Genomic DNA, 27,172 nt, shown 5'->3' with positions numbered 1-27,172 from the left:
TATTTAGTACTTTATAATAATGAAGAATTAAATAATCAAGATGACAAATATTGAATTATCCCTCATCTCTTTAGGCATCAATCAAGTTGAGATTGAATTCGAGACGTTACAATTTTTCGTCATGTTTTCCTTCATTTTGGCAGACCTTGGGGCCCATCAAAGAAAGCTTTGTGACCTGTCTTGGATATGGGGCTCGACACTCAACATTTTTCCCCCAGGAATCAGGCCAGGCGCCCAGATTTTATAATTTTGAGCCCCAAAGTTCAGTGTTGGGCGCCCAGAATAAAATTTCATTTTGAGTGACCAAACCATCATGCACACACAATCAACTTTGATGTTGACAACTTCTATTCCATTTTCTTTCCCTTTCCGACATTGTCAGGAAGATACTTGAATTATATATCTTCCAGGATAGAGTTCATTCCAGATAGGTATGTGAAGTTGATTAAATATCCGATATTGCCAGCACCTCAAAACATGTTCTGAACAATTATGCATTAATGTGTGATGTTGACAACTTCTACTTTGTTGTATTTTCTTTGTTTATGACTTTCCCGTGAATTGTATTTCTTCCTTGAGAATAGTTAATTCTGGGAGTTTCATAAAAAAATCTCTCAGAACACAAAATATCATAAAGCTCTGACATATTTTAAAACTTATTTGATGGGAGGAATTAGAAATCAATTCTGGAAATTTCGGGCGCCTGATCCGGGTGCCTGCTAATGTCGAGCCCTGCCAAATGAAAAAAAAAAATCCTATATCTATTTCAGTTGTACACAAATTATTGAAAGGCTGACCAAATGAAAGAATATACAAACATGCATTTCCGTGTAAAAGGCAATGTAACAATTCTGAAAATGTTATAAATCAATTTTTAAAACAATGAAGGCTGCTGAATACCACTGTGACCTTTACTCATATACAGGTCAAAGATTGAATATACAGATAATAAAACCATTGACCCTTTGCATGCTGATGTTGCAATTTTTGCACATTTGCAAAATTAAATTCATCAATCCTAATAATTAGTTTTCTCCCCTACCATCAAATTAGATAAGCCAATAAAGGCAATAGTTCTTGGATAATATCTATATAATGATAATAAGTATTGATATCTTAAATTAAAGAAAGCATGGAAACAATTGTCAATATCCCTCCAGAATAAATTAAGTGTGCAAAGAGTTAATAGCCTATAACAGATTTCACGCATATTCGACCAATATTATACAATAGTAACTATATAAAATTTCTGAGATAGTAATATTTTTAAAGCATGCATAATAATTATGTCAAAATGAAAGAATATAAACATTTGGTCAATCATAATATCACTTCATTTGGTAAAACATGAAGACACAATCTGCAAATTATTTTAAATTGCAAATAAATGCAATTAAACGAGTAACTGTCAGTATTCATATACAAAGTTAAGTGAATTTTCTAGTATTCACCTTCTAATTTTTTTCTTGTCTGCATAGCAGAAGCAAAACATAAAAGATGCTGCATGCATTCAAAGGCTACAGTAAAAAGGGAAAATAGTTGATAGATATAAAGTCAGCACTGCTGCTATATTGACTCCTGCAATGCAGGAGTGCCTGGCAGGGAGGTTCCGCTTTTTATCAACTCTTACTGTGCAGATAAGTACCCTCGACGACAAATACTGTGTTAACTAAATGTTTATTCATATACATGTACTCATATACATAATACTGCAAATGTTGCCGATTTTCTGTACATACACACACACACACTTTACTTGTATATTCACATTCCCTTTTACTGTAATGCTTTCATTTCAAATTGTGATGTAGATGAACAATGCTCTGATTGGCTGTTTAGATCACAGCCTTCTGACATATATATATATATATGCCTCGGTAAAAATATGGCAGTATTGAGGTATTCTAAAACATTATTAACAGCTGTTCCAGGGGTTTTGGAAAGCGCTATTTCTGCAATTGACATTCAGAACTACTCATCTCTTATTTGAATGAGCACCCAGTCTCAAAACTTTCCTCTGATTAGATACTTGACCTGTACAATAATCAGATTGATATTTTTCGATGCATCATAAAAAAACAATATATATATTCATTTTGATAAACTATATCAACAAATTTAGAGCAATATTTGATCATTAAATACTCCTTAATTGAGTTGTTCATGATTGCAACTTACTGGTATGAGATTTAAATCATTTCCATTTTCAATACTGTGACACACTCTCGATACAAACCACAGGACAATGTGAAAGGGCTTGTTAAACGTTTTATCCGACAAGTCCCATTTTATCTGACAGTTACCATAGCAACAGTGCTTCTCAGCCAATCACAATCAAGAAAAGTTGTCAGATCTGACAACTTGTCGGACAAAATGTTGACGAAATGCTCCCCAGAATAGCATTCGGGGAGCTTTTCATGAGTAGCTTTGTCAGCGATTTTCACAAACTAACTTGCTCTCAGCCAAGCCAATCAGAAGGATTTCCTGTAGCTTATAACATTTTTTTGGTGAAAATCAGTGATAGATATCTTCTTGAAAAGCTCCCACGATGTTGCATTCGAGGTAGGTTAATTTTCATCGGACAGATTTGAGGTAACCACTGATCTGCACCAAGTCATAATATCTTTACCACGGGATGAATGAATATCTCCTTGGCGAGGACTTTTTTAACCACATGGCCCTTAGAATATGCCACATTTATAAGTGTACTTCTCAAACAATCCATAATTTTACAATGTACACTCCAAACATAGACGTAAGTCAATAAATGCTAGAAATTTCATAAATATCTTTCATAAATTTCATAAATATCTTTTTTAAGAAGAGTTGGGATTAAAATTTTGCCGAAATTTGCAATTGTACTGTTATTTTGACAAAGAGCTTCTGAGATGTACAACACGTGTTTACACCGTCTATTCGGTATAAATTGTTGCAAAGATCACTCTTTACTTCTGAGGTAGGGCCATTGAGCACCGGGGGAGGGGGGGGAGGGAAGGTAGGGGGTGGGGGTGTTTCACAAGGAGTTAAGTGTGACTTACAGTCATACTTAAGTGCCGATGCGCATATTATATGTAATGCGCAATCTTATTAGTTAATACGGAGTAGCCTGCATCCTCTTTAGCATGATTTGACCAATGTGGTGATTCATTTCATACCACACTCAACTAAAATTTAAGTACGGCTCCAAGTCATACTTAAATCTCTGTGAAACACCCCACTGGTCAGGTAAATGAGGAATGTGTGTAGATCATAAAGCTGCTTGTAAGAGACTTTACTTGTGACTAGTGACCCTTTATAATGCTAAAGCAGATTCTTCATGGTTAGTATTCTCATCGGCTAAACTTGAAATCCACTCCTTTTGTTTTAGGTTAAAATTCTGTTCTTTGATAATAAGCATTGGAATGCAAAAAATGACTGTCAAGGGGCCCGTTGCAGAAACCGTTGCAATCAAACACAACTCAGAAAATCAAATGTAGCTTGATTTCAACCAATGAAACGCAAATATTATGGAATTGCATTTGATTTGGTTTATTTTTAGATTCCTTCAAAGGCAACTCTATCTGCCATGGGGCCAGGATTTCAATAGAATTATGGAATGATACATCAACCATAATATGGGGAAAGAGTTTGGTATATCATGTAGCAACTCTTTCTGCCAAGGGGCCAGGATTTCAATAGAATTATGGAATGATACATCAACCATAATATGGGGAAAGAGTTTGGTATATCATGTAGCAACTCTTTCTGCCAAGGGGCCAGGATTTCAATAGAATTATGGAATGATACACCAACCATAATATGGGGAAAGAGTTTGGTATATCATGTAGCAACTCTTTCTGCCAAGGGGCCAGGATTTCAATAGAATTATGGAATGATACATCCACCATAATATGGGAAAGAGTTTGGTATATCATGTAGCAACTCTTTCTGCCAAGGGGCCAGGATTTCAATAGAATTATGGAATGATACACCAACCATAATATGGGGAAAGAGTTTGGTATATCATGTAGCAACTCTTTCTGCCAAGGGGCCAGGATTTCAATAGAATTATGGAATGATACACCAACCATAATATGGGGAAAGAGTTTGGTATATCATGTAGCAACTCTTTCTGCCAAGGGGCCAGGATTTCAATAAAATTATGGAATGATACACCAACCATAATATGGGGAAAGAGTTTGGTATATCATGTAGCAACTCTTTCTGCCAAGGGGCCAGGATTTCAATAGAATTATGGAATGATACACCAACCATAATATGGGGAAAGAGTTTGGTATATCATGTAGCAACTCTTTCTGCCAAGGGGCCAGGATTTCAATAGAATTATGGAATGATACATCCACCATAATATGGGGAAAGAGTTTGGTATATCATGTAGCAACTCTTTCTGCCACAGGACCAGGATTTCAATAGAATTATGGAATGATACATCAACCATAATATGGGGAAAGAGTTTGGTATATCATGTAGCAACTCTTTCTGCCAAGGGGCCAGGATTTCAATAGAATTATGGAATGATACACCAACCATAATATGGGGAAAGAGTTTGGTATATCATGTAGCAACTCTTTCTGCCAAGGGGCCAGGATTTCAATAGAATTATGGAATGATACACCAACCATAATATGGGGAAAGAGTTTGGTATATCATGTAGCAACTCTTTCTGCCACAGGACCAGGATTTCAATAGAATTATGGAATGATACATCAACCATAATATGGGGAAAGAGTTTGGTATATCATGTAGCAACTCTTTCTGCCACAGGACCAGGATTTCAATAGAATTATGGAATGATACATCAACCATAATATGGGGAAAGAGTTTGGTATATCATGCAGCAACTCTTTCTGCCATGGGGCCAGGATTTCAATAGAATGATGGAATGATACATCAACCATAATATGGGGAAAGAGTTTGGTATATCATGTAGTAACTCTTTCTGCCATGGGCCAGGATTTCAATAGAATTATGGAATGATACATCAACCATAATATGGGGAAAGAGTTTGGTATATCATGTAGCAACTCTTTCTGCCAAGGGGCCAGGATTTCAATAGAATTATGGAATGATACACCAACCATAATATGGGGAAAGAGTTTGGTATATCATGTAGCAACTCTTTCTGCCAAGGGGCCAGGATTTCAATAGAATTATGGAATGATACACCAACCATAATAAGGGGAAAGAGTTTGGTATATCATGTAGCACAAGATGGTCACTAGTCTTGCATAACTCACAAACAGCTTTATGAAGCCCCCTGCTGACTTAGCTGGTATACCAAGCCAGCCCTCTCTTGACAGCCCGTTGCCAGGTCTGGAACTCCTCCTCTTCTGTTGTGATGGACTGGGGCTCGAAGACAGCATCCTTCTTTCTTAGAGTCTGAAGTTCTTCTTTACTCTTCCAGATTCCTTCATAACAATGAGAAAAGAAAGAGAAAATATATATCTTTACAAGAAACCAAAACAATGGATGATAATATGACTTGATGAAAGAGGGGATGGAAGGAAAGAACTCCAATCACACTTGGTGAGGAATGGAAAAAGTTATGACAATTTAAAAGGTGTTGATTTTTTTTTACACAGTGATTCTCAAATTGACAAAATTACACTAAGATGACAGACCCATGTGGCCATTTCTCCTAATTTTTTTGAGCTTAAACAAGACTACCTCAAGTTTGAGAGATTACAAAGAGGACCAAAAATTCAACATCATCAGATAGTCATAGAACTCGCCCCCTTTTGTGGCACTGCCCCCACCTCCTTAATATACAATCTTGGATACGTAGTAGTGAAAAGTGCATGCTATTATCAGTAGCTTTATACCTTGGTCACATTTGCTCTATGGCGGCCGTACGGCAAGTCAAAAACAGCCATATTAACACTGTTTGTACCAACTCCATATACATGTAGGTGGTTTAAACCAAAATGGATAAAACGGCTGTTTTCGACTCGCCGTACGGCCGCCGTAGAGCAAATGTGACCAAGGTATTATTCTTCATAGATTTACCTGAAGCTAGACCAGCCAGGAAGGCAGCACCAAGGCAAGACATGTCCAGGTTTGTAGGACGCTCTATGGGTTGTCCTAGAAGATTGGCGATCATCTGTAAGATGAATTCATTCCGACTGACCCCACCGTCAACTCTGTTCAGATAATAACGAGTGAATCATCAATGTAATGTTTAGACCAAAAAAAACGTATTTGCAAAAGGTTGTGACATAACCAGGTTGGTATATGTAGGTAAGACTGGTATTACAGAAGTTGGTGTACAACTATCTTATGCCGACAAGGCCCACAGTCAACAATATTACATTCATACGATTAATGATAAAACAATAAAATGAAAATATAGGCTTCCCCAAGTAGCTGTCTGATAAATTCATGCTAACTGACCGCACCATCAACTCTGTTCAGATATCAAGTAAACCATTAATGCAATGCATTACGGCAAAAGAAAGGCTAGCCGGAAGGCATGACACGGCATGTTGGTAGGCCACTTATAAAGTTGTCTAAAGAATAGCCATGAGCTAGTTTACCAAGATCTACTTGCGCCTGATCTCCTTGTAAACTTAGTTGAGACAATAGTATCAACCTTGTTAACTTTCCAATGATTTCCACTGAATAATCTGTTCTGAACCAATCACATACAAGGATTTCAGTCGCTTTAATCAGTAGTATTTTCATGGACTATTTGTTTTATAAGATGCACCATGTTCTAGATCACCTGATAACTTGATTTAGCTTGACCCTACTCTCTTTCTTCTGAACTTCATAGAGCTGTTTTACCCTGAAAAATAAAAGAGCAGAAAACGGAAATATTCATGTACAGGCTCATTCAGCCAAGGTCCAAACATCCCCCTCAACAAAACAAAAACAAAAATAGAATAATAATAATAATATAGGATTTGATGATCTTTGTTGGTTTGCATGGTGGAGTTTGTAACGTGGAGAAGGTTTACCATGTGTAATATGAAGAAGGGAAGGAAATACAGGCAGAAAGATTTTCACTTCAACCTGCTACTACTCAAACCATTGCTACTCAAGCCACATTCAGCTCATCTTATCTGGTTTACAGTCCTTTTTAGAACTTCATTCACTTTCAAGAACAGAATAATTCTAATTTTTTCGGTTCATTCTATCTTGTCTTTCCATTTCAATCTTTCTGCCTGTATTTCCTTCCCTTCTTCATATTACACATGGTGAACCATAAACCTTCTACACGTTAATATAGGATTTGTATAGCGCACATATTCACCTTGCTACATGTAGGTGCTCAAGACGCTCCTATATTACCCCAGCTGAGCTACTCTACCAATTCTGGAGCGCACAGCTTTTTGAGGAATTACTTCCTGCCAGTACCCATTTACCTCACCTGGGTCGAGTGCAGCACAGTGTGAATAAATTTCTTGCTGAAGGAAAACATGCCATGGCTAGGATTCGAACCCACGACCCTCTGTTTGAAAGGTGAGAGTCAGAACCACTATACCACGACGAGCCCACTAATAATAGTATTAAAAAATTTGCAAATATGAATGAATAAATGAACAAATACAGAAAAGAAAAATAATAAAATAAAAAGTAAAAATATACCAATATCTCATCAACAAAGTCGATGGGAAATGAGGCATGACAGATCAAATCTCCTAAAATGCTAGGGCAAGATAAATTTTGTTCAAAATTGTGTACAACTTTGTGCAACCTAAAGACATCATGTAACAAAACTAATAACTCTTCACTCATTTTCTCTACTTTGTATGCAAAATAGCATATTTTTTAAAAACTAAATACTTGAACAGTTCTTTATCATTTTCTATATTTACTACAGAAATAGAATGTTAGTACTAGATAGAAGAAACCATGCATATGCAACCAGATCTATTTATTTTATATCTCAATCCATTTATTTTATATCTCAATAAACAGAGGCATATCCATTTGCATACATTCTTTTGAGAAATATTGAAATGAGACTTGGTTTGAAAACAAAGGATGAGAGCATAAGAGCAAATTCTTTGCGATGAAGAGCAATACATGAGTTTATAAAAGTTTGGCTCTCCCTTTGAAATTATTAATATGGCAGAACCCTATTAACCAACCTGTATACAACTGATTCTAGCAGTGACCTGGTGACATGAGCTGGTCTTGTCCTCGGGGTCAACCCGATGAGACAGGCACATGCACAGTTATCATTGATGGGGGCCTGCAACATGAACAGATTCAACGTTTTTAAGAATTATATAAATGACAGTAAAAAATAAAAAAGTGTATAGAAAAGCAAATGCAGTAGACTCTGCTTAATTCGACCTTCCATACATGTAAGTTGAAGCATTTTTTTTTCAGACTGGAGTATGCAAAATAAGTTTTATTTTCAATCTCAGTGGCGGATCCAGAGGAGGGGGGGGAGGGCACATCCGGCCCGTGTCTGGCTTTAAGGCGACCGCACACCTTACGACTGGTCTGCGACCCGATTTTAGAATAAAATGTAGTAGAATTTGATGCTAATATTGAGACTTGGAATATCTTACTGTGTAATGTTCTAAATCATCGTACGAATACCTACATGATCAAATTTGTGACTATGCTATCATCCTTCTTAGAATAAAAGCAAATTTGATATCTAGTCGTAATGATGTCATAGCAGTCGTACGATTGGCTACGATTTGAAACTAATTTGGACTTCACTCCAAAATAAGGGCTTGCAATCTTTCAAAATGGTTATAATAATATCATTTCAAATAATTTTAACCTCAAATAAAATGATATGTTCCATTCACATCTTCAGAAAATGAGCAAAATGCAATTTGTTCCAAAATCGGGTCGCAGACCAGTCGTAAGGTGTGCGGCCGCCTTTAGAGTCACAGCAAATATTTTTATAGGAATATGTCGTTCATACAGAAGTGAGGACATTTTTATTTTTGCGAGACAAATTGTACATGGCACAAATTGATTGACCTTCATTTTTGAGTGAAAACCTTTTCTTTTTATGCTTGTCAAATTTTCCTGGGGAAAATAAGCCCCCCCCCCTTGCAAAATCCTGGATCCACCCCTGTCAAATCTTATAAGAATTTTGCCTAAATGAAGAACATATTTTTGTGGTCTTAAAAGAAAAGATTAAGGCAGAGCCATATATATTCATATAAATATATATTTCATATATTCCCCTAACTTGGTGACTATGTATGAGATGCTTATTATACCAAGATTTTGTTTTCAAAGTTTGGTTTGGTTGGTTGGGCGATGATTGCTGAAGGCAGAACGTCATCATCAATATCTTTGATATCGCTCTCATCATCAAAATCATTTTAGTCAGCCAAAATCAAATTATATCCTACATAGATTGAATCCTGTATAGTGATTGGTTCAAATAGCATTGTGTGACCGAATATAGTTCAACTATGATGTTGCGTGACGTCAGACCTCGATATATTTTTCGTTATACCAATATTCTGACGTCATTGTTTCAGAAAACTGGATATTTAGCTAAACTCTGTGGCGCACCGGCCAGCGAGCTCTCTCCCCCGGGCAAGTCCAGCGATGCATCGGCGCAGGCACTAATCTCCGTTCCACTGAGCCCGGTGGCTCGGAGAAAAGTAGGTAATACATCGCAAGTAACCAGACTTTCCAAGCTCAGCGCATATATTTTGGTTATAAATTATTAAAAGTAGGATATAAAACAAATATATCACGCCTTTCATTCAAAAGCATAGTGGGAATTATTAATCCTCGGTTGGACTGGCAGACCAACCTCGGATAAATAATTCCACTATACTTTCTCAAAGCCTGATATATTTGTTTATTACATACCTCATATCAAACACAAGTGGCTACAAAATGCATAAGAATATACATATATGTAAATTACATTATCATTAAAAGCACATACAGTAAAATCAAATACAAGTTGCTGACAAAATACAGAAGAATATAAGCAAATCATATTAGCATCCTAATCACAAATTAAACATGTGTGCCTCCATATTACATAAGCATACATTAGTGGCTACAAATATCTTAAAAAAACAATGCAACTTTGTATCGCATTCAAATCACTTAGTCAGGAAGGACCACAGACAATACATGCAATACTGTAGAATTCACAGAGGAATTATTTTAAACATCAATTTAACTTACTTGTAAACCCTTGAATGCTGGGACAAAATAAACACCACCGTTGTCATCCACTGATTTTGCTTTAACTTCCGTTTCTGCAGGGCTACTGTAGTAACCTAGAAAAAATAGAGAGAGAAAAGTGAGATATTTCCATTCCATAAATCTCAAATCATTTGAAGTAAAGGAATCAGCCTTTTGACAGACTGAGTAGCTAATATAAGGCATCTATAGTGGAACGATTTTGAAAAGCTTTACAACCACAAGGAAAAGTTGCGATGCCGAATAATTAATTGAACTGGATATTCAAATTGTATGGGATGATGATGATTAATGTGAGTTTTTTCACATTCTTTTTTTGTATTTACCCTGAATAACACACGGAATTAAAATATCTGTAAAAGCATTCAGATTCTGTAGGTGCTTAGACTGGAAAAGAATGAAAATATTCTGCTTTTTTAAATCAGACGTCTCCAATTGCTTGTCATATATACTTTATCATTAGCCTTCGGATTTAGGCATGACCGCCCACAATATATGCACTTACTCTCCACACCCTGGGGAGCATTCCAACAAGAGTTCCAAGGCTCATTTGTCACATCCTACTTGGTACCCATTTAACACCTGGGTGGAGAGTGGCAAAGTATGGACACAGGCCTTGTCAAAGGATGCTAGGCTTAAGTGGGATTTGAACACAGAACCCTCGGCTTACAAAGCGAAAGTCAGGACCACTACACCACAATGCTCTCAATGCAAACACAAGGAAAAACACATACATAATTTTTTTAAACGGTTGCCGGCCGACAATGAAAACATACATGCATCTTTCAGAAAACTATGTGATGTAATGGTGAGATTTACAGAAGACCATCACCTACCCATAGATTGACCCCAGTCCACTAAAGTTCCGCAATCCGAATGGTTGCATTCTGTGATGTAACAGACCTCGTCCTTGATTTTCCAGCCAATCGCAGGATATGCACCTATCAACAAAAATGACAAGAAGAAATCATGGTGCAAAGCTATGATCCATTCTTGAGGAAGAAAACATACTTGGCAGAGCTGAGCAATAGTCTCAAAGTAATCCTGCATGGGGGGGGGTCACAATGATAACAACAGATTATGAGCCATGCTTAATTTCTAAAATGCGCATTGTTCAGAAGTTTTCGTTGAAGAACATTCAGAAGGACTGTAATTAACTTCATGTTTCTAAAATAATCTGTTTACAATCTCCTTGGAATCCAATTTGCATACAGCACGTGTCGCCATGTCGGCAATCAAGTGTTCTTATTTTTTTTTTTTGTATTTATATGAAGTGTTCTTATTTTTATCAATGATATCTAATGTGTTTTGTGAGAAATGAGGATTACAATGAGAGAAATTTGATATGAATTTTTTTTATTTTGAGCAATGATGCAAAATTTTCAAACAATCACTGCCGTAAATCTAAGCAGTGATCCTATTTTTCAGGGAAGGGGGGGAGGGAAATGATCTATTCATCCCCCATTTGAATGGCATGACATCACAGATTTATGCCAGTGTCAAGAAGTATTGAAAACATTTTTCAAAACACCCATTGTTTTGTGAGAAAGTACGTAATTCTAGCGGGATCACTGTAGCTGTAAAGTGGGAAGCGCAAATTAGAATGAACATACCTTGGGCAGGCACTGATGGCATCTTCCCCGTGTTGACGACGGCAAACGCTCCCGTTCCCAAGGTTATTTTCATATCCCCTGACCCGAAGCAGCACTGACCAAAGAGGGCGGCCTGCTGATCTCCGACCTGAACAGATAGTATGGGAAGGTGAATCATATGTCAGTTCAGGGCCCCGTCTTACAAAGAGTTACGATTAATCCGATCAACCACAACTATGGACGGCAAGCAACGTTAACATCTGAAATTCATATCTGTTCATGATATTTTCTAGATTTAATGTATATGTACATTTACTGTTTTCTTGAAAATTCAGTGTGCTTCTCTGTGCTTACAAAGAAAATTCTGCATATTTCTTGTAGAAAACGCTCGTGGAGCATTGTGGCCAGTGGCGTAGCTAGGATTTTTTTCCCGGGGGGGCACTGGAGGGTCCTTGTTTTTCCAGGGGGGGCACCGGCCATTTTTCCGGTGTGTATGTGTCCACAAGGGCGGATCTGACTTTCGCCAATAGGGGACGGGGCCCGGAATTATCTTCACCTATATCAGTCACCTGTTAGTTTTATTCTTATAAAACAACATAAACATAAAATAATCTCATAAGCCTTATAAAAAGTGCGAGCGCGAAGCGCGAGCGATTTTTTTTAATTTTAATGTATTTTTTCCTGAAGTTTAATTTTCTGGGCAATGTTATGTGTGATCCTGAACGAGATTCGTATGTACCCCCAAGCGCGAACAGAAATTTTTATCAACTGTTCTAGCATTATCGAAAAGGGACCTGTTAAGGACTGCTTACAGTCACCCACGAAGACGGTATATATTTCAATATTGCGATTTTTTTTACATTCCGACCTAAAAAAATGGTCATTCTAAGCACTTTTTGTATTAATTAATGGGATAGGTATGTAACTAAACAATTGATGCGAGCGCGAAGCGCGAGAGGAAGAAAATTGAGATTTTAGACCTAAAAGCGGGAAACTCTATTCATATTTTGTAAGTCATAAATAGGATATAGTCAATTGGGTATCATTAATAATGCGATCGTGAAGCGTGAGCAGGCAATTATTGATATTCTGATGTAAAACTGGATAATTTAAGTACATTTTAAATAAAGAACATGCACGCTATCGCGCACGTTTTATATTTAGACCTAAAATCTGGGCATTCTGAATACATTTGTTAAATGGAACATTATGGAATACACGTAGACAATATGAACTTGGCAAATCAAACAATGTGACCACGCAGCGTGAGCTTAAAATGCTGATATGTAGACCATAAAACGGACATTTTACAGAGCACTTAAATTTGTAAAGGAAAAAAAATAATGAAAGCTCGATGTCCGATCTAAAATGTGTTTTGCATATTGACTTCAAAACTTGCTCCACATCAGCATATTGAGCAAGATATGAATCCCATCGAACAGGCAATTATGGCGCGAAGCGCCAGCAAAAAAAATTTATATAGTAACATGAAAAGATTTTTTTTTAACTGCAAGTCTTCCCCTCACATTATTTCATTCATTCGTCTTCCTCTTATTTTCCTCTTCTTTTTTCTTCTGTCTTTCTTCTTCTTTTCCCTTTTTCTTTCTTCTTTCTCCCTTTTTTCTTTTCTTTTTTTTTGCTCTGCCAATTTTTTCTGGGGGGCACCTGGGGGGCACACCAAATCTCAGGGGGGGCACGTGCCCCCCCCAGGCCCCCCCGTAGCTACGCCACTGGTTGTGGCCCAGTGGATTAGTCTTCGGACTTTGAAACAGAGGGTCGTGGGTTCGAATCCCAGCCATGGCGTAATTTCCTTCAGCAAGAAACTGATCTACAATGTGCTGCACTCAACCCAGGTGAGGTAAATGGGTACCGGTAGGAAGTAATTCCTTAAGAAGCTGTGTGCGCTCTGAATGCCTAGCTTAGCCGGGTAATATAGGAGCGCCTTGAGCACCTAACAAGGTGGATATGTGCGCAATATAAATATCCTATATTATCATTATAAAAAATTATGAAATTGATGGATTTCCACAAAGTTGAGGTTGACTGGATCAATCGTAACTCTTTTAAAGACGGGGCCCTGGTTAACATCCTTAATGGATCAATCGTAACTCTTTGTAAGACGGGGGCCTGTTTAACATCCTTACAATGAGTTTGAAAAGAATCCAATAAAATGACCACACAAGTGTTTGTATTTGTACAATAAAGAATAAGTGCCAAAAAATTCAGATAGAATATGTCTAATTGATGAGAAATGGAAAAAATACTATTGTAACCCAGGCTGGTTTTTTTATTTAAAGTAATGATATTGATACAGTGCCCATATATGCATATCTGTGTTTGGTGATCTTCAGCTTCAATTTAAGGACATGATAGTTAGGTTACGGTAAATTAACCAAATCTGATGTACCATTCTATGGCTACAATAAACCTTGATTTAAAAGAATTTTTCATGAAGCTATTGTTTGTTGCAGCTGAGCATATTAAGCTTAAAATGGAATTATAAAGTCTCAACATAGCAATAAAAAAATATCAACCATAAGGTGCTGCCGAATTAGTGAAATTCAGAACGTTCAAAATTTAATCAATTCTGCTCAGAGTCATATCCATTACACATAGAAATGCATGAATGGGAATACACACATAAATAATCTGCCTGATTATTTTAGATTTAACCCCTTCCCCCTCAAAAAAAAAGAAAAGACAAGAATGACAAACTCATAAATTGTACACTTACCACAGCTTTGATTGGAATCTCCACACCAAACAATTCTGGGTCGCAAATCCCAAAGTCGCCACTAATAATGATACATAATTATATAAATGAATAATTAACAGAGATGAGTGAAACAGTCTGTTTTCATGTAAAATATGTACCAATCATATTGATGCATAAAGCACTCGATTAAATAGGTGCTTAATACAATGGAACAAAAAATCTAATTGATTTACAGATATCATTACCCCTGTCATTGGATCCTGGCTTGCTAGCACATGTTTGCACCTTCTCCACTCCCTGGGGAGCATTGCTGAAGGAGATTCCAAGCTAAGATGCTAAAACTGTCAATTAACTTGTTATTTACAATTCTTATTCTATTGCCGATAATTATTCCCTGTATAACAATGTCTGTACGAGACCTGAAAAAGTGCTAACATAATTCTTTTCAGTAGAAAAGAGGGTGATTTAACTAAAATTTGACAAGCCAAAACACAAGTTACTCAACTAGAAATACCACATCAATATATTTTACATAAAAAGGCACTATAGGACAAAAATACATAAAATGATCAACATAAAAGAAGGAAAAGGGAAGGCAGAACAAGAGGATAAACGGAATGAGGAATGGGAGGAAGGGTAGGAGGAAATAAGGAGGAGGAATGAGAAGAGGAAGAAGTGGAGAAGGAATATGAGTAGAAGGAAGAAGAGGAGGAGGAATGGAAGAATAAATGAAGGATCGTTTAGTGAAAATAGAATAATAGGAGGAAGAATAAGAGGAGAAGGATGCGACAGAATGGATGGTCAAGGGTGATTTCTACCTTGTGTCTCTAATTTCAGGCAGCAGTGAGCTTGGTAGACCAAGATATGACATGTGAATACTATTCCATCTAGACTGAATGTGAACACAACAATAACGGAATAAAGTAATAACTAATAACAGAACACCCAAAGAAGAAAAATATGGAATCAACAAGAAAAGGATTTTTAATTGTCACAAAGTTATATTTCACTGAGTATGGTATTTAGCCTAATTAAGTAAGAGTTTTAAACATTGAAATGGTTATAAATATTTCGAATATACAAATAAGTTCAATCAATTAAACATCTTCATGATGCATAAAATCTGTCTCGACAGATATTTACAGATTTAATGGAACTATTGCAATCACTCATTGGGGGTCAGAAGAGGGGGGTTATTGTTTCTATGAAGTGCACATAATCTGTTTAGCACTGAACAACCCACCGAAAACAAAACATCACAAAATGCAACAAACCAAAATAAATTAAAATTAAAAATAAAAATTGTTATACAGAGATGACATCTTATAGGCATGTACTGTATCGATCATTTCTAATCATAAATGCTTTGAAGATATCCTATAGAACCCCTCCCCTATCACATAATGATAATAATAATAATATAACGGTAAATTATCAAAGATAACAAAAAATAATGACTACAAAACCTAAATTTTTTTTTTTTAAATGTGCCTGACCAAAGAATCAGGATTGCACAGAAATAGAGTCACATCACCCAAACAAATGCAGATGTTCCCATACTTACTACGTAAAGATCATAAAGGCCAGTGCAGCTTATATTGGACAGGTCAGTAGCATGAACTTTCCCTGAAAACAGAACATAAGCGATTTCTAATGTTATCAAAATCATCCTTTAATAGAGTAAACATGTCAGTGTAAACTTACATCTTCTTCTCTTGGTCCCCCTCATCCCCAGACCTGCCAACCTCTGGGAATGAAATATTTATATAATATTGACTGGCCTTGAGGGGAACATCAAATACATTGCCAGCAAAAGAATCATATTGGCCCGAGTCTTTAGACGAGGGCAATATGGGTCATTTAAGGGCAATATATTTGATGTTCCCCGAAAGAAGAGCCAGTCAATATTTTTATTATCATCCAAATCAGATATCTAGAGCAAAAATCATGATAATGTTGATATTTCTTTGAAAAATAGAGTTCTATTGTGTCATGTTAATATCGGTCTAAGCTCTGCACTCTACCATTATGACGTACTTGCAAGCACTCGGATATAGCGTTGTCTTTATTATGACGTATATTGCTGGTGGGCGGATCCTTATTAGGTGTATCTCTTTATACGCATCCACAAATGCCCGGATGTGAGACCAGGGAAAATACAAAGGTATATTTTGCGTCGCCTCTGCATGCAAAGTAAATATGCGCATTGAGACCGAGGAAAATACAAACAATATACCTACCCTAATTCCCGATATTCAGAAAATGTAGGGCAATACGGTTTTGTAAATGACCAGCTCAGATGTCTGATACGGGTGATAATGTATTTTATAATAAAATGCGTGGCGCACTCATTCATCACGGCGCTCAAGCTGCATGCAAGCTAAAATGCGCACTGCTCTTGCAGATGAAAAAAAACCATTGAAACATCATGTGTATATCTCACCTTGGTTTTAACAAAATCATTGAAAAAAAAAACAAGTTACCTGAAATTACATTGATCTAATAACCATTTGTGTAAGTTTTATGAAATAGAGACATATAGAGATGATTTTTCTCAATGAATTACAATGTTTTTACAAAAACATATTTTTTAAAGAAAAAAATGTACTGCCGTATTTTGGTTGCAAAAACGTACTGGTTAGCAGTTCTGCATCCCCCATCTTCTCCTCTACCACCCCTTCCTTTCTAATTCCTCTCCCTCTTCTTCTTCAGCTACACATTTCTCCATATACTGCTCTCAGCTAAGGGGAGGATTTCATCAACATGTGTCGTCCGACAAGTTGTCAGATCCGACAACTTTAATTGATTTTGATAGGCTGATAGGCACCGTTACTATGGCAACTGTCGGATAAAACGAGACTCGATGGATAAAACGTCTGAAAAGTCCCTTCAAGAAACGCTCCTCACAGTGCGTAATGAGCCAAAAATTTGAGGGGGCTAGATATGACGTAATGCATAAGATTTATAACAAGATGCAAGTGAGGAAGCAAAATTGTTGACATTTTTATTACAAAAATCAAATTTTGTGATAGATCTTGACATAATATTCAGAAAATGATACCACATTTCACCCTTATCTCTTTCTTGGTTGTGAAAAATGTGGGGCCCCAAGCCCCCCCCCCCCTTATCTGTACGTCAGTGGCTCCCCAGGTGATGTTTATCATATCATGGGACCTGCTCCTACATATAATATATTCCTTGAATCTTACAGAGTACCTACACATGTAACAGTTGCTCTGCTAAAGACAGGGTAATTAAGCTCTACTACTGATGAGCACTTTATAGAGACTTCTGAAAAGTAATAGATGCTAATTGCTATGGACATTACTGATTTAAGTGCGCATACAAGTCATGTTCGTATTTAGATTATATGCACCCTTCCAGCCATGCATTTTTAGGGTGAACACTGTAAATGTTGGGTGCATCATTTTACCCATAAAATGTAAAACCAAGAGCAAGCACACTTGACCTCTTTGTTTGTGCGATCCTCGAAAATGTGGAGGGATTTGAACAAACTTTCTACTATATTCTGCCGACATGTTTCATAAAACAAATAATGCACATTTTTTATGCACATTTTAAACACCCTGGATTGCCACAGCATAAAACTGTGCATTATTTGTTGCATTCATATACATCAGTGGTAAGTGACCACTCATCAAGGAGTGGAGAACACCACCAAGTAATCCCCTGGAGCTAGGCTCCAAAGCTCCAAAGAGGACAGCTTTCCAGAAAGACATCATCCTCAAAGACGACTCCCCTAATCAAAACAGAGGTTGTCCTACGGGGCAACTGTCCGAGAACTATACACATATACTAACCTTTGGTCATTTTCCACACAAGCCATGTATCTATTGTTCCAAATAAGACCTCCCCTTTTTGCAGATCCTCTCGAACCTACAAGGAACAATTGAGGAATGCTTAACAATTCAAAAAAAAATAATAATAAAAGAAACAAAGTGTCAAACTACTTATCAACATTTTCACTTCTTCTATAAACAGTATTGGTTTTCATATTATCTATTATATGTCACCTAGATAGATCCTTGTGATTTGATTGGTTGTTTGATATCGTTCATTCAGCCCATTTCGCAATGACGTCATCAACCGTGCAATTTTTGATCCATTCATCGTGCAATTTTGGATCCATACGATTTTGTCCATTGCACTCGCGCACCGAGACTGCAGCTCATGCACCAGCAGTGCGCATGTTGTGATGACGTAACAATCAACATACCGAACTCGTACTGCATGGGCATGTTTTGCATCGAAATTCATGAATTTCATAAGGAAAAAGAAATCATTTTTTAGGTGTCATATAAACCAAATGATTAATGTTTTTTCATTCGTGCAATGGACAGAATATTTAATTCAGTGAAAGATGAAATAAAGATCCATTCAACGAGGCGTAGAATGGATCATTTCATCTTTCACCTCATGAAGTATTCTGTCCATTGCACTCATAAACATTCATTATTTGTATACCACATGAAAATCATCTACCAAATGAAATAGAGCAGGAGGGGAAACACTACAGGACATGATTCAATCAGCTGATCAAGCAGATGCACATTCCGACTCTATTTCTTCCCCGGATTTCTTCCTGGGGGTATTTTCATGAAACAAAATATTGGTCATTTCCACTGACAATTGTTATAAGCTACAGAAATCATCGCATCTGATTGGTTCAGAGCAAGGTTTATCAGTGGAAATCACCGGCTATTTGTTTCACGAAACACTCTCCTGACTTCTAAACAGGCCATTTAAAGAATATATTATTACTTGAATACATTTCAAGCTCAATTGTGACTGATATATTAAGTTCCTACCTAAAGGCCAAATTCATCCCAACAAAAAGTTGATTTGAATAAAAAGAGAAAAATCCAACAAGCATAGCACTGAAAATTTTATCAAAATTGGATGGAAAATAAGAAACTTATGACAATTTAAAATTTTGCTTAATTTCACACAACAGTTGTATGCACATCCTGGTCGGAATGCAAATGAGGGGACTGATGATGTCACTCACTCACTATTTCTTTTGATTCTATTATATGAAATATTCTGATTATCTCCCCCTTGTCATGTGAAATTGAGTTTTATTCCTCCCTGAACATGTGGAATTAACATTAACATTATGTGGCTCAGTCAAGTTTTACATTATTGCCAATTCTGTAAAAATTGAAATATTGTGTAATTCAAACAATTAACAACAAAACAAAAGAAATAGTGAGTGATGGACTCTGACATATCACTGAGTTGTGCATGTAACGGTTTTGAGAAAAATAAGTTTCTTATTTTACATCAATTTTCAGCGTTATGTTTATTAGATTTTTCTATATTGATTCAAATCAACACTTTTCTGGGGTGGACTTGACCCTTAATGAACAAAGAAATCAAACACATTTATACATGTACTTACTCCATTTACATTGTCAAGGACCCAACAAAGCCTCATAATAACCTGAAAATATTTGAAAAAGGAGAAAATGAAGACAAATACTAAATTTGGGAATTAAACTATATGCTTATTCATTTCTATCAGCAAATCCATTAAATAGTTTACATGTAGTTGTATAATTAAGAGCAATTAATTTTTCATTTTCAATATTATCATTATTTTTAAAAATAATTCTGAATGCAAATTTAGTGAAATTTGCATCATATTGTAGCTAATTCAATATTCTTTCACCATTGATTATCATCATTTATTATAATCTTAAATTTATCACAAACATACTCAGTTCTTTCATTTTTGTCAATACAATGTCATCAACACAACCACCACCTCTACATGTAACACCATAACCATCTTCATCATCAGAATTATTAACACAATTATCATTACCTCATAACAATGTCCATCATCATCTTGATTACCACCATTATCATTATCATCTACATAATCAACATCATCACCATCATCATCATCATCACCATCATCATCGTCATCATCATCATCATCATCATCATCATCATAGTCATCATCATCATCAGCACCATCATCACCATCATCACCATCATCACTATCATCATCATCATCACAATCATCATCATAGTCATCACCATCATCATCAGCAGCATCATCAGCACCATTATCATCATCATCATCATCTTCATCACCATCATCATCATCATCATCACCATCATCATCATCATCACCATCATCATCATCACTATCATGATAATCATCACCAGCATCATCATTGTCATCACCATCATCATCACCATCATCATCATCATCACTATCATCACCATCATCATCATCACCACCATCATCATCACCATCACCATCATCATCATTCCCCCTCCCATCCTCATCAGCAGCAGCACCATCATCAACATCCCCATCATTTTCACCACCATTGACACGTATCATCAAAACCATCATCATTACGACCACCATTCGATCATCCCTAACATCTACTTTCTGTCATCATCAACATAATCATCATCACCTAAATTCAAACAACATTCCAACATCAAATCGAACTTACTAGCTGGGGAGTAAATGACAGTACACTCGCTGCTTCATACCTTCTGCTTCCAGTTACCCATTTAACAACCCGGGCACCAGCCTTTAGGCCCTGTACATAAACAGACAATGAAAGATAATTCTGAATTTACGCTTATTGGTGAATAATTAAAATGCAAGTTGCCACCTGTTCGGCCAGATTCCACAAAGGCAAGATTTGTACCCACTTTATTCGATTCAGGGGTGGTGGTGAAGGAGGTTTGGGATCGATGGATTAACTCCTTCTTATGATTTTTCATGGGAAAAGACTAAAAGAAGAAAGAAATGTACAATGAGATTGGAAACTTACTAGCCATAATAACCAAGGGCCGTGGAACCGAGTTCCCGAAAGGGCTTCAGCCTCCCAACACACTTTTTTTAGTTTTTCAGCAGCCATATATGTACAAAAACATAAAAATAGCCATCAAATTGTGAATTTATACATGTTCAGCACTTCCACACCAACTTTTGGCTCAAGCCTCCTACAGTCTTCTCACAGCCCCCCCCCCCTATTTTCAAATCTATTCAGAGGCCCCTGATCAAATACATGTAGATCCAATATCTTTGTGCCATACCCTGAAAGTAATTGCCCTGTTGACCGAATCAGTGAACTGAGCTGCCCGGGTGTCGTTCCACGAGATAAAGTTGTGATAGTGGCACGCGGTGCGCTTGTTCCATGTCGTAAATGTCGCCCTTTGTGTTGAAATTCCAATAGATGCGATTTTATCGACTGGAACTTTGGAATCTAGAAGAGGAAAAGACATGTTGACTATTGAACCCTTTCAGACCGACAGGCTGGAATACCTGCCCGGCAGTGAACGCACAAATATCCGATAGGCTTGAATACCGGCCTGAAGCCATGTGACTTAAAAATATACCGGAAGATTATAAATGTCAGGTGATCTTTTTCGGAATATAATTATATTTAGTCAAAGATTTCAGTCAAGAATGGTATTGATTTCAGAAGGTTTTTGCATAAAAAATGGCCAAAATATGCAACTCTACTGGAGAGCCTTCTGTGGCATGTGCGGTAATACACGGCATATTACGCAGAGAGTCGGGTAATGACTATGGGAAAGCTATTGATAAATCTGACTTTAGTCAGTGATTTTGAGCCCAAAACAGACACTAAAAATAATATTTTTGTTGGTAGACTAGGTCTACAAGAAGCTAACCAACTTCAGGGGCCCGAGCTGAGTACCAGCGGGGGGGGGGGGGGGGGGAGGGGGGGAGGGGAGGAGGGGGGGGAGGGGATGCCGCTGGGGCTTGAATCATGGGAGTTTGTGAATGTGGTTGATACTATGCAAATATTCAGGGTCTGGGGCATGGCTGCCCCAAATAATTTAGGGTCCAAAGGGTTAAAAATTAACACAGATAGTTCTCTCTAACTAAATAATGATAATGTGGTAACTTTTTCTATGACATAAAAGGGTTTTATAAGCAAAATAGCTTGGTTAAAATAGAGCTACACATATGGACTACCAATGATGTTTATAAACATATGAGACTGACCCATCAATTTATGCAAGGATGACCACATTCACCTTACAAGCCAAATTGTCATTTTCAGAAAAATCATGAGACATTTTTAGAATATAGGCCTATTTCGTTATAGTCTTTATCTGGTGAATTGTCAAGTTAGGTGAGTGCAATTCATTGCTAAACTCAATGCAAATATCCAACCAAGAACAAACAAGTAATGGACAAAAGCAACAAAACACTTAAAAAATCAATACAAACCTTCTATTGCTTCTTTACCGACTGCCAAGAACTGGGACCAAAGGACATCTGGAATGATTTCGACATGGCCCCTTTCTGGAACGGAAAACTCCAACTGTTAAAGAGATTGAATACAGGATGAATTCGTTGTTAAAATCACATTTGGCAAAAATGTTGATAAGGTCCTTGTATATTTTCAATCCTAATGAGAATCTCCTGTGACATGTTCTACCCATGCCACTCAAAAACAAATAAGTTTTTGGTACCAACTTCATCTTTTATTCGCAAATTAATTTTTTTATACGCAAATTTATTATTGTATATGTTCTTATTGAGACTCCCATACTCCTGATCGGGGGTCGATAGAGTTTGATAAAAAATCATCTTATCTTCAGGATGCAGTAAAAGGCAATTTGAATAATCTATGAAAAACTTTATGCCTACTTTCAAGGTAAATCCAAGATAGATTTTACCGTAAGTAAACATTCTTGCAGGCAATATCTTTAGGGCATCGTCACATTTCTTAACTACATTATAAATAGGAAAATGAAAATAAAAATGGTTAAAAAAAAGGGGCACAACAAATCTCCAAGGCCACTCAACTATTGACCTACTGTGCATGTGCATGACCAGTGATTTTCAAAACCCTAACTATGTCAAAATTGTCGACTGGTCCAACACCAAAATATTTGCACATTCATGATCACATATCCAGGCCCTGGCCTGAGGTCTGCCTGTCACTGTTTGGCTCCCTGACTCTGAGTGAGACTTACAGGCCATTTGACTTTGTACTCAACAAGCGCACACACACGACAAGAGAGGTGACTTATTTCAGGATAAGTCAAATTTATCTTTATTATTTCTTCCCTTTAGTTTAAGTTAGGCCTTTTCCCCTGTCAAAAAGCAAAATTAAGGAGTAATTGAGGCTCCATAAACAGGATAGTTGGGGTCATAAACGGGCCTGGCCTGCACCTGCCCGAACTGAAGTGGAGTGCAGCAAGCACGGCACGCTGAAGAAACTGCCACTCTTAGTCTTGAGGACGCAATGATGATGGCTTTTAAAATGAAATATACTTCTTCATCATTGACACTCTTCCCATAGACACATAAGAAAATGACCAAAACAAAGATGGATTTCCCTAGGAAAATGTTTAAAAAATCCTCGAAACAGACGGCTGCCAGCTGTCTAACCTAACTGATGCAGCGTAGACCCCTCAATCCACATGTAAAGGAAATACAATAGTGTTGACCCTTGAACCGTTTGTGTATGATGTACTTCCGGCTAGCAATGCCATTCTGACGAATAATTTATAGAAAAAAAATTATTATTTCACAAATACTGAAATTTATTACAATTTACATAATTATCAGTATTAAACTAATTATTAATAATTATGTAATAAATTTTAGTTTTTGTGAAATAATAATTACATGTGGATCGAGGGGTCTACGGAGCATCACATTTTTATATAATAACTTTTAAAACCTTTTTAAAACACATTAGGCCTAGGCGTAGCCGTAGGAAGTTGTAAAAATCAATAAAATTCATAAACTTCACGATTTTGGTTTCAAAACTGGATTTCCTAGGGAAATCCATCTTTGTTTTACTTTTGGTCATTCTCAATATGCGTCTATGGGAAGAGTGTCAAGACGTCAATGATGAAGAAGCATATTTCATTATTTTAAAAGTCATCATCATTGCGTCCTCAAGACTAGCCACTCCCTCCTGCGAGGCCATTGGGCTGGCGAAGGCGCAGGCATGACTGCACACGGACGGTATATGCGGTAGCAGCCCGGCGCGCCTGGCCGTGTAGCAGGATCGATTAGGAGTCGCTCAACTGAAGTCAGAATAGATCATCACATGATCACGCCCATTTTCTCATACCTTCTGCAATCCCTGTCCAATTAACTCTGCCTTCTCGTCATACACGTGACCTCTTATCGTTGTTGTTCCAATGTCTATTGCTAAAATAAATCGCTGATCTGTCATCTTTGCGTCGTCTGCTTTGACATTCCTTTGAAGCCTTTGCTATGAAGTGAAAGTAAACATGTCACATTCACGAAACTTATCGTAGATGTAAAAACAGTCGTTAGTATGTGAACCCAAAGTGTAGTGGAGACAGATTACATGCGGCGGGGCATTTATCTGCGCGAAAATAAAAAAGAAATGTAGACCAAACGGCTGCATAAAATTTAGACACATCGACCTTATACAACTCGCCTAAAAAATGATTATAAAAAAGAGATGCCCCTTCTTTTTTCTTTAAATTGCATAGGCGGATCAACTGGGGAGGACCCCCCCCCATTAGTGGAGCAAAATGAAAAAAAGGGGGAAGAAAAAGAAGGTAAAGGAGGAGAAAAGGAAGAGGAAAAATAAGAGAAGTAAGACGAGTGAAAAAAAAAGATGAGGGGACGATTTGGAAAAAAAAATCGCTCGCCCTCGCATTGCCTGTTAGGTGATTTACATATCTTGCTCGATAGTAAAATATCTAATTTTTAAGCCAATATACAAAACATAATTCAGCTGGGAAATCGAACTTTCATTTGTTTGATTTATAAATTGATTCTTAAAAAGTGCTCTCGAAACGTCAACTGGTTTTATGGTCTGAATAAGTTTCTACTCGCGCTGCGCGCTCGCAAAATTTGATTTATCAGCTTGGCCTACCAACTCGTGTATTCCATAAAGTTCTAAAAATATAACTATTCAGGTCTGCATGGTTCAGGTCTGATTGTAAAAAATTACCTTGCACTGCACGCTTATACATTTTGATTGGTGGCTCCATATAAAATAAAGTCTAGAAATAACAAAGTGATTTAAAATCAGATCAATTTTCGATGAGATCATGATATAAAAAAAGTCTGCTCGCGCTTCGCGCTCGTAGTAGTTATTTAGTTGTTTACACATCTTGTTCAGGATCACAAACATTACCCAGAATGTTCTATTTTTAAGACAAAATGCATAAAATTCCAATAACAACAAATTAGCTCGCGCTTGCACTGTTTAAATAAGTCTTATGAGATTATTATATATTTATGCTGAAGCTAAGAAATGACCATTAGGAATACCCCTTTAAAGAAACAAACAAATCTAGTTCGAGCGGCAGATCGGCGAAAATATGGCTGAAAAATTCCGCCCCCTTCCCTGTTGGCGACGGCTGGATCCGCCCCTGAATGGTGCTTCCTCGTCTTCGTATTTTCTCGATTAAAAGTAGTAGACAAAATAATAGACACATCGAGGGTTCTATAGTAAGAATGACATCTTTGGAACAGTTCTCAGAGAATTTGGGGGTGATTTTGACACTTTTAGCAGCCAACTAGGGGCAGGGGTCGCTGAACGATTTTGAAAGTGCGGGGGCTGAGCCCGAAAGTGGGGCCGGGGCTGACCATGCAAAATGATAATAAGATGGTAATTTTTACATTTTTGTAAACGGTTTTGGTAAAAAAAAGTGCGGGGGGCAAAGGCGGCCACCACAGCCCCCCCCCCCGCTTTTTCCACGGCCCACTGCTATAGGAAGTGCGCCAGCTATATTACTAGGGGTTTTTTTTAAATATTTTTTATAGTGTTTTTTTTTTACAGCCAGACCTCGGAAGTGAACAATTTTTTAGCAGCATTTTTTTTTAGACCAAACAATTGCACACCCAATTACCATTAATGCGTATAAGATTTTTATATATTTTGATGCATGATTTTAAAATAAAGGGGGAGGGGTGTAAAAATCTTTTCATCCACTTTTTTAAGGCCTTAAAGGGGCAGTCCTGCATGTAACACTGATGTTTTAGATCTTTAAACAATCGTATAAGGCCTAAATGAAATTGGAGTGCGAACTAAAATTTTTGGACATTTCATGTATTTACACCAGAAAATTAAACATTCTGATAATTTTTGTTGTAATTATGAATAAAATGCGTAGGCCCTATAAATCTCTATCAACAGGCAACATTGCGAGCAGGAAGCGCTCGCAAGATTTTTTTTTCAATATAACCGGGACAGTGTTTGTTTTCATGATTCCCCTCTTTATATTTTATTCAATATTTTGTTCCTCCTATATCTTCAATTCCTTTTCTCTAGTTTCCTTTTTTTGCGCCGCCCGGCACCTCCCCTGTATCCGTCTAAAACACCCCCTCTAACTAGGGAACTGGTGTAAAATGAAATATATAGATAAGTCACTCCTTCCGTGCCAATATTAAGCTGCGAAGGACCTTAAATTTCAGGCTATTCATTTTCCTACACGCGATCAATGAAAATTAGCATATTGCAAGGAACTGAAGGCTTAGGATAAATGGAAAGTGTAAGGGCATGGGGCAAACTCTCGAGAGAGATGCGAGGCTAATAGCATCTAAAAATTTACATGTAGTATATTAGTTGCCCCCTCGCGGGGTGATTTTTTTCCTCCATTTTTTCAGTTATACAATATTAAATAAGAAGAGTAGTTTTATTCTTGGGGGGGGGGGGCAAGTGCTGCACGGCCACACCGCCCCGCTTTG

General features: G+C 37.1%; 1 protein-coding gene across 1 annotated transcript; it reads right to left on the bottom strand.

Annotated features, from left to right (window-relative positions):
* Positions 1-4,952: 4,952 nt before the first annotated feature.
* LOC121429975 (putative glycerol kinase 5) lies at positions 4,953-24,825 on the bottom strand. Its single transcript, XM_041627244.1, has 17 exons — positions 24,573-24,825; positions 22,709-22,802; positions 21,544-21,713; positions 20,952-21,041; positions 19,877-19,918; positions 18,276-18,351; positions 16,019-16,080; positions 15,273-15,346; positions 14,473-14,533; positions 11,760-11,886; positions 10,983-11,087; positions 10,129-10,223; positions 8,094-8,197; positions 6,722-6,784; positions 6,007-6,140; positions 5,209-5,408; positions 4,953-5,116 (listed from the first exon to the last, which is right to left on the bottom strand). Exons 1-16 carry the CDS (start codon positions 24,675-24,677, stop codon positions 5,266-5,268), a joined length of 1,545 nt encoding a protein of 514 aa, XP_041483178.1. The 5' UTR covers positions 24,678-24,825; the 3' UTR covers positions 4,953-5,116; positions 5,209-5,265.
* Positions 24,826-27,172: the final 2,347 nt, after the last annotated feature.

This window comes from Lytechinus variegatus, chromosome 16 (genome assembly GCF_018143015.1).
Source record: "Lytechinus variegatus isolate NC3 chromosome 16, Lvar_3.0, whole genome shotgun sequence".
NCBI lineage: Eukaryota > Metazoa > Echinodermata > Echinoidea > Temnopleuroida > Toxopneustidae > Lytechinus > Lytechinus variegatus.
The sequence above is the reverse complement of the archived record's forward strand: the minus strand, read 5'-3'. Positions and strand labels throughout refer to the sequence as shown.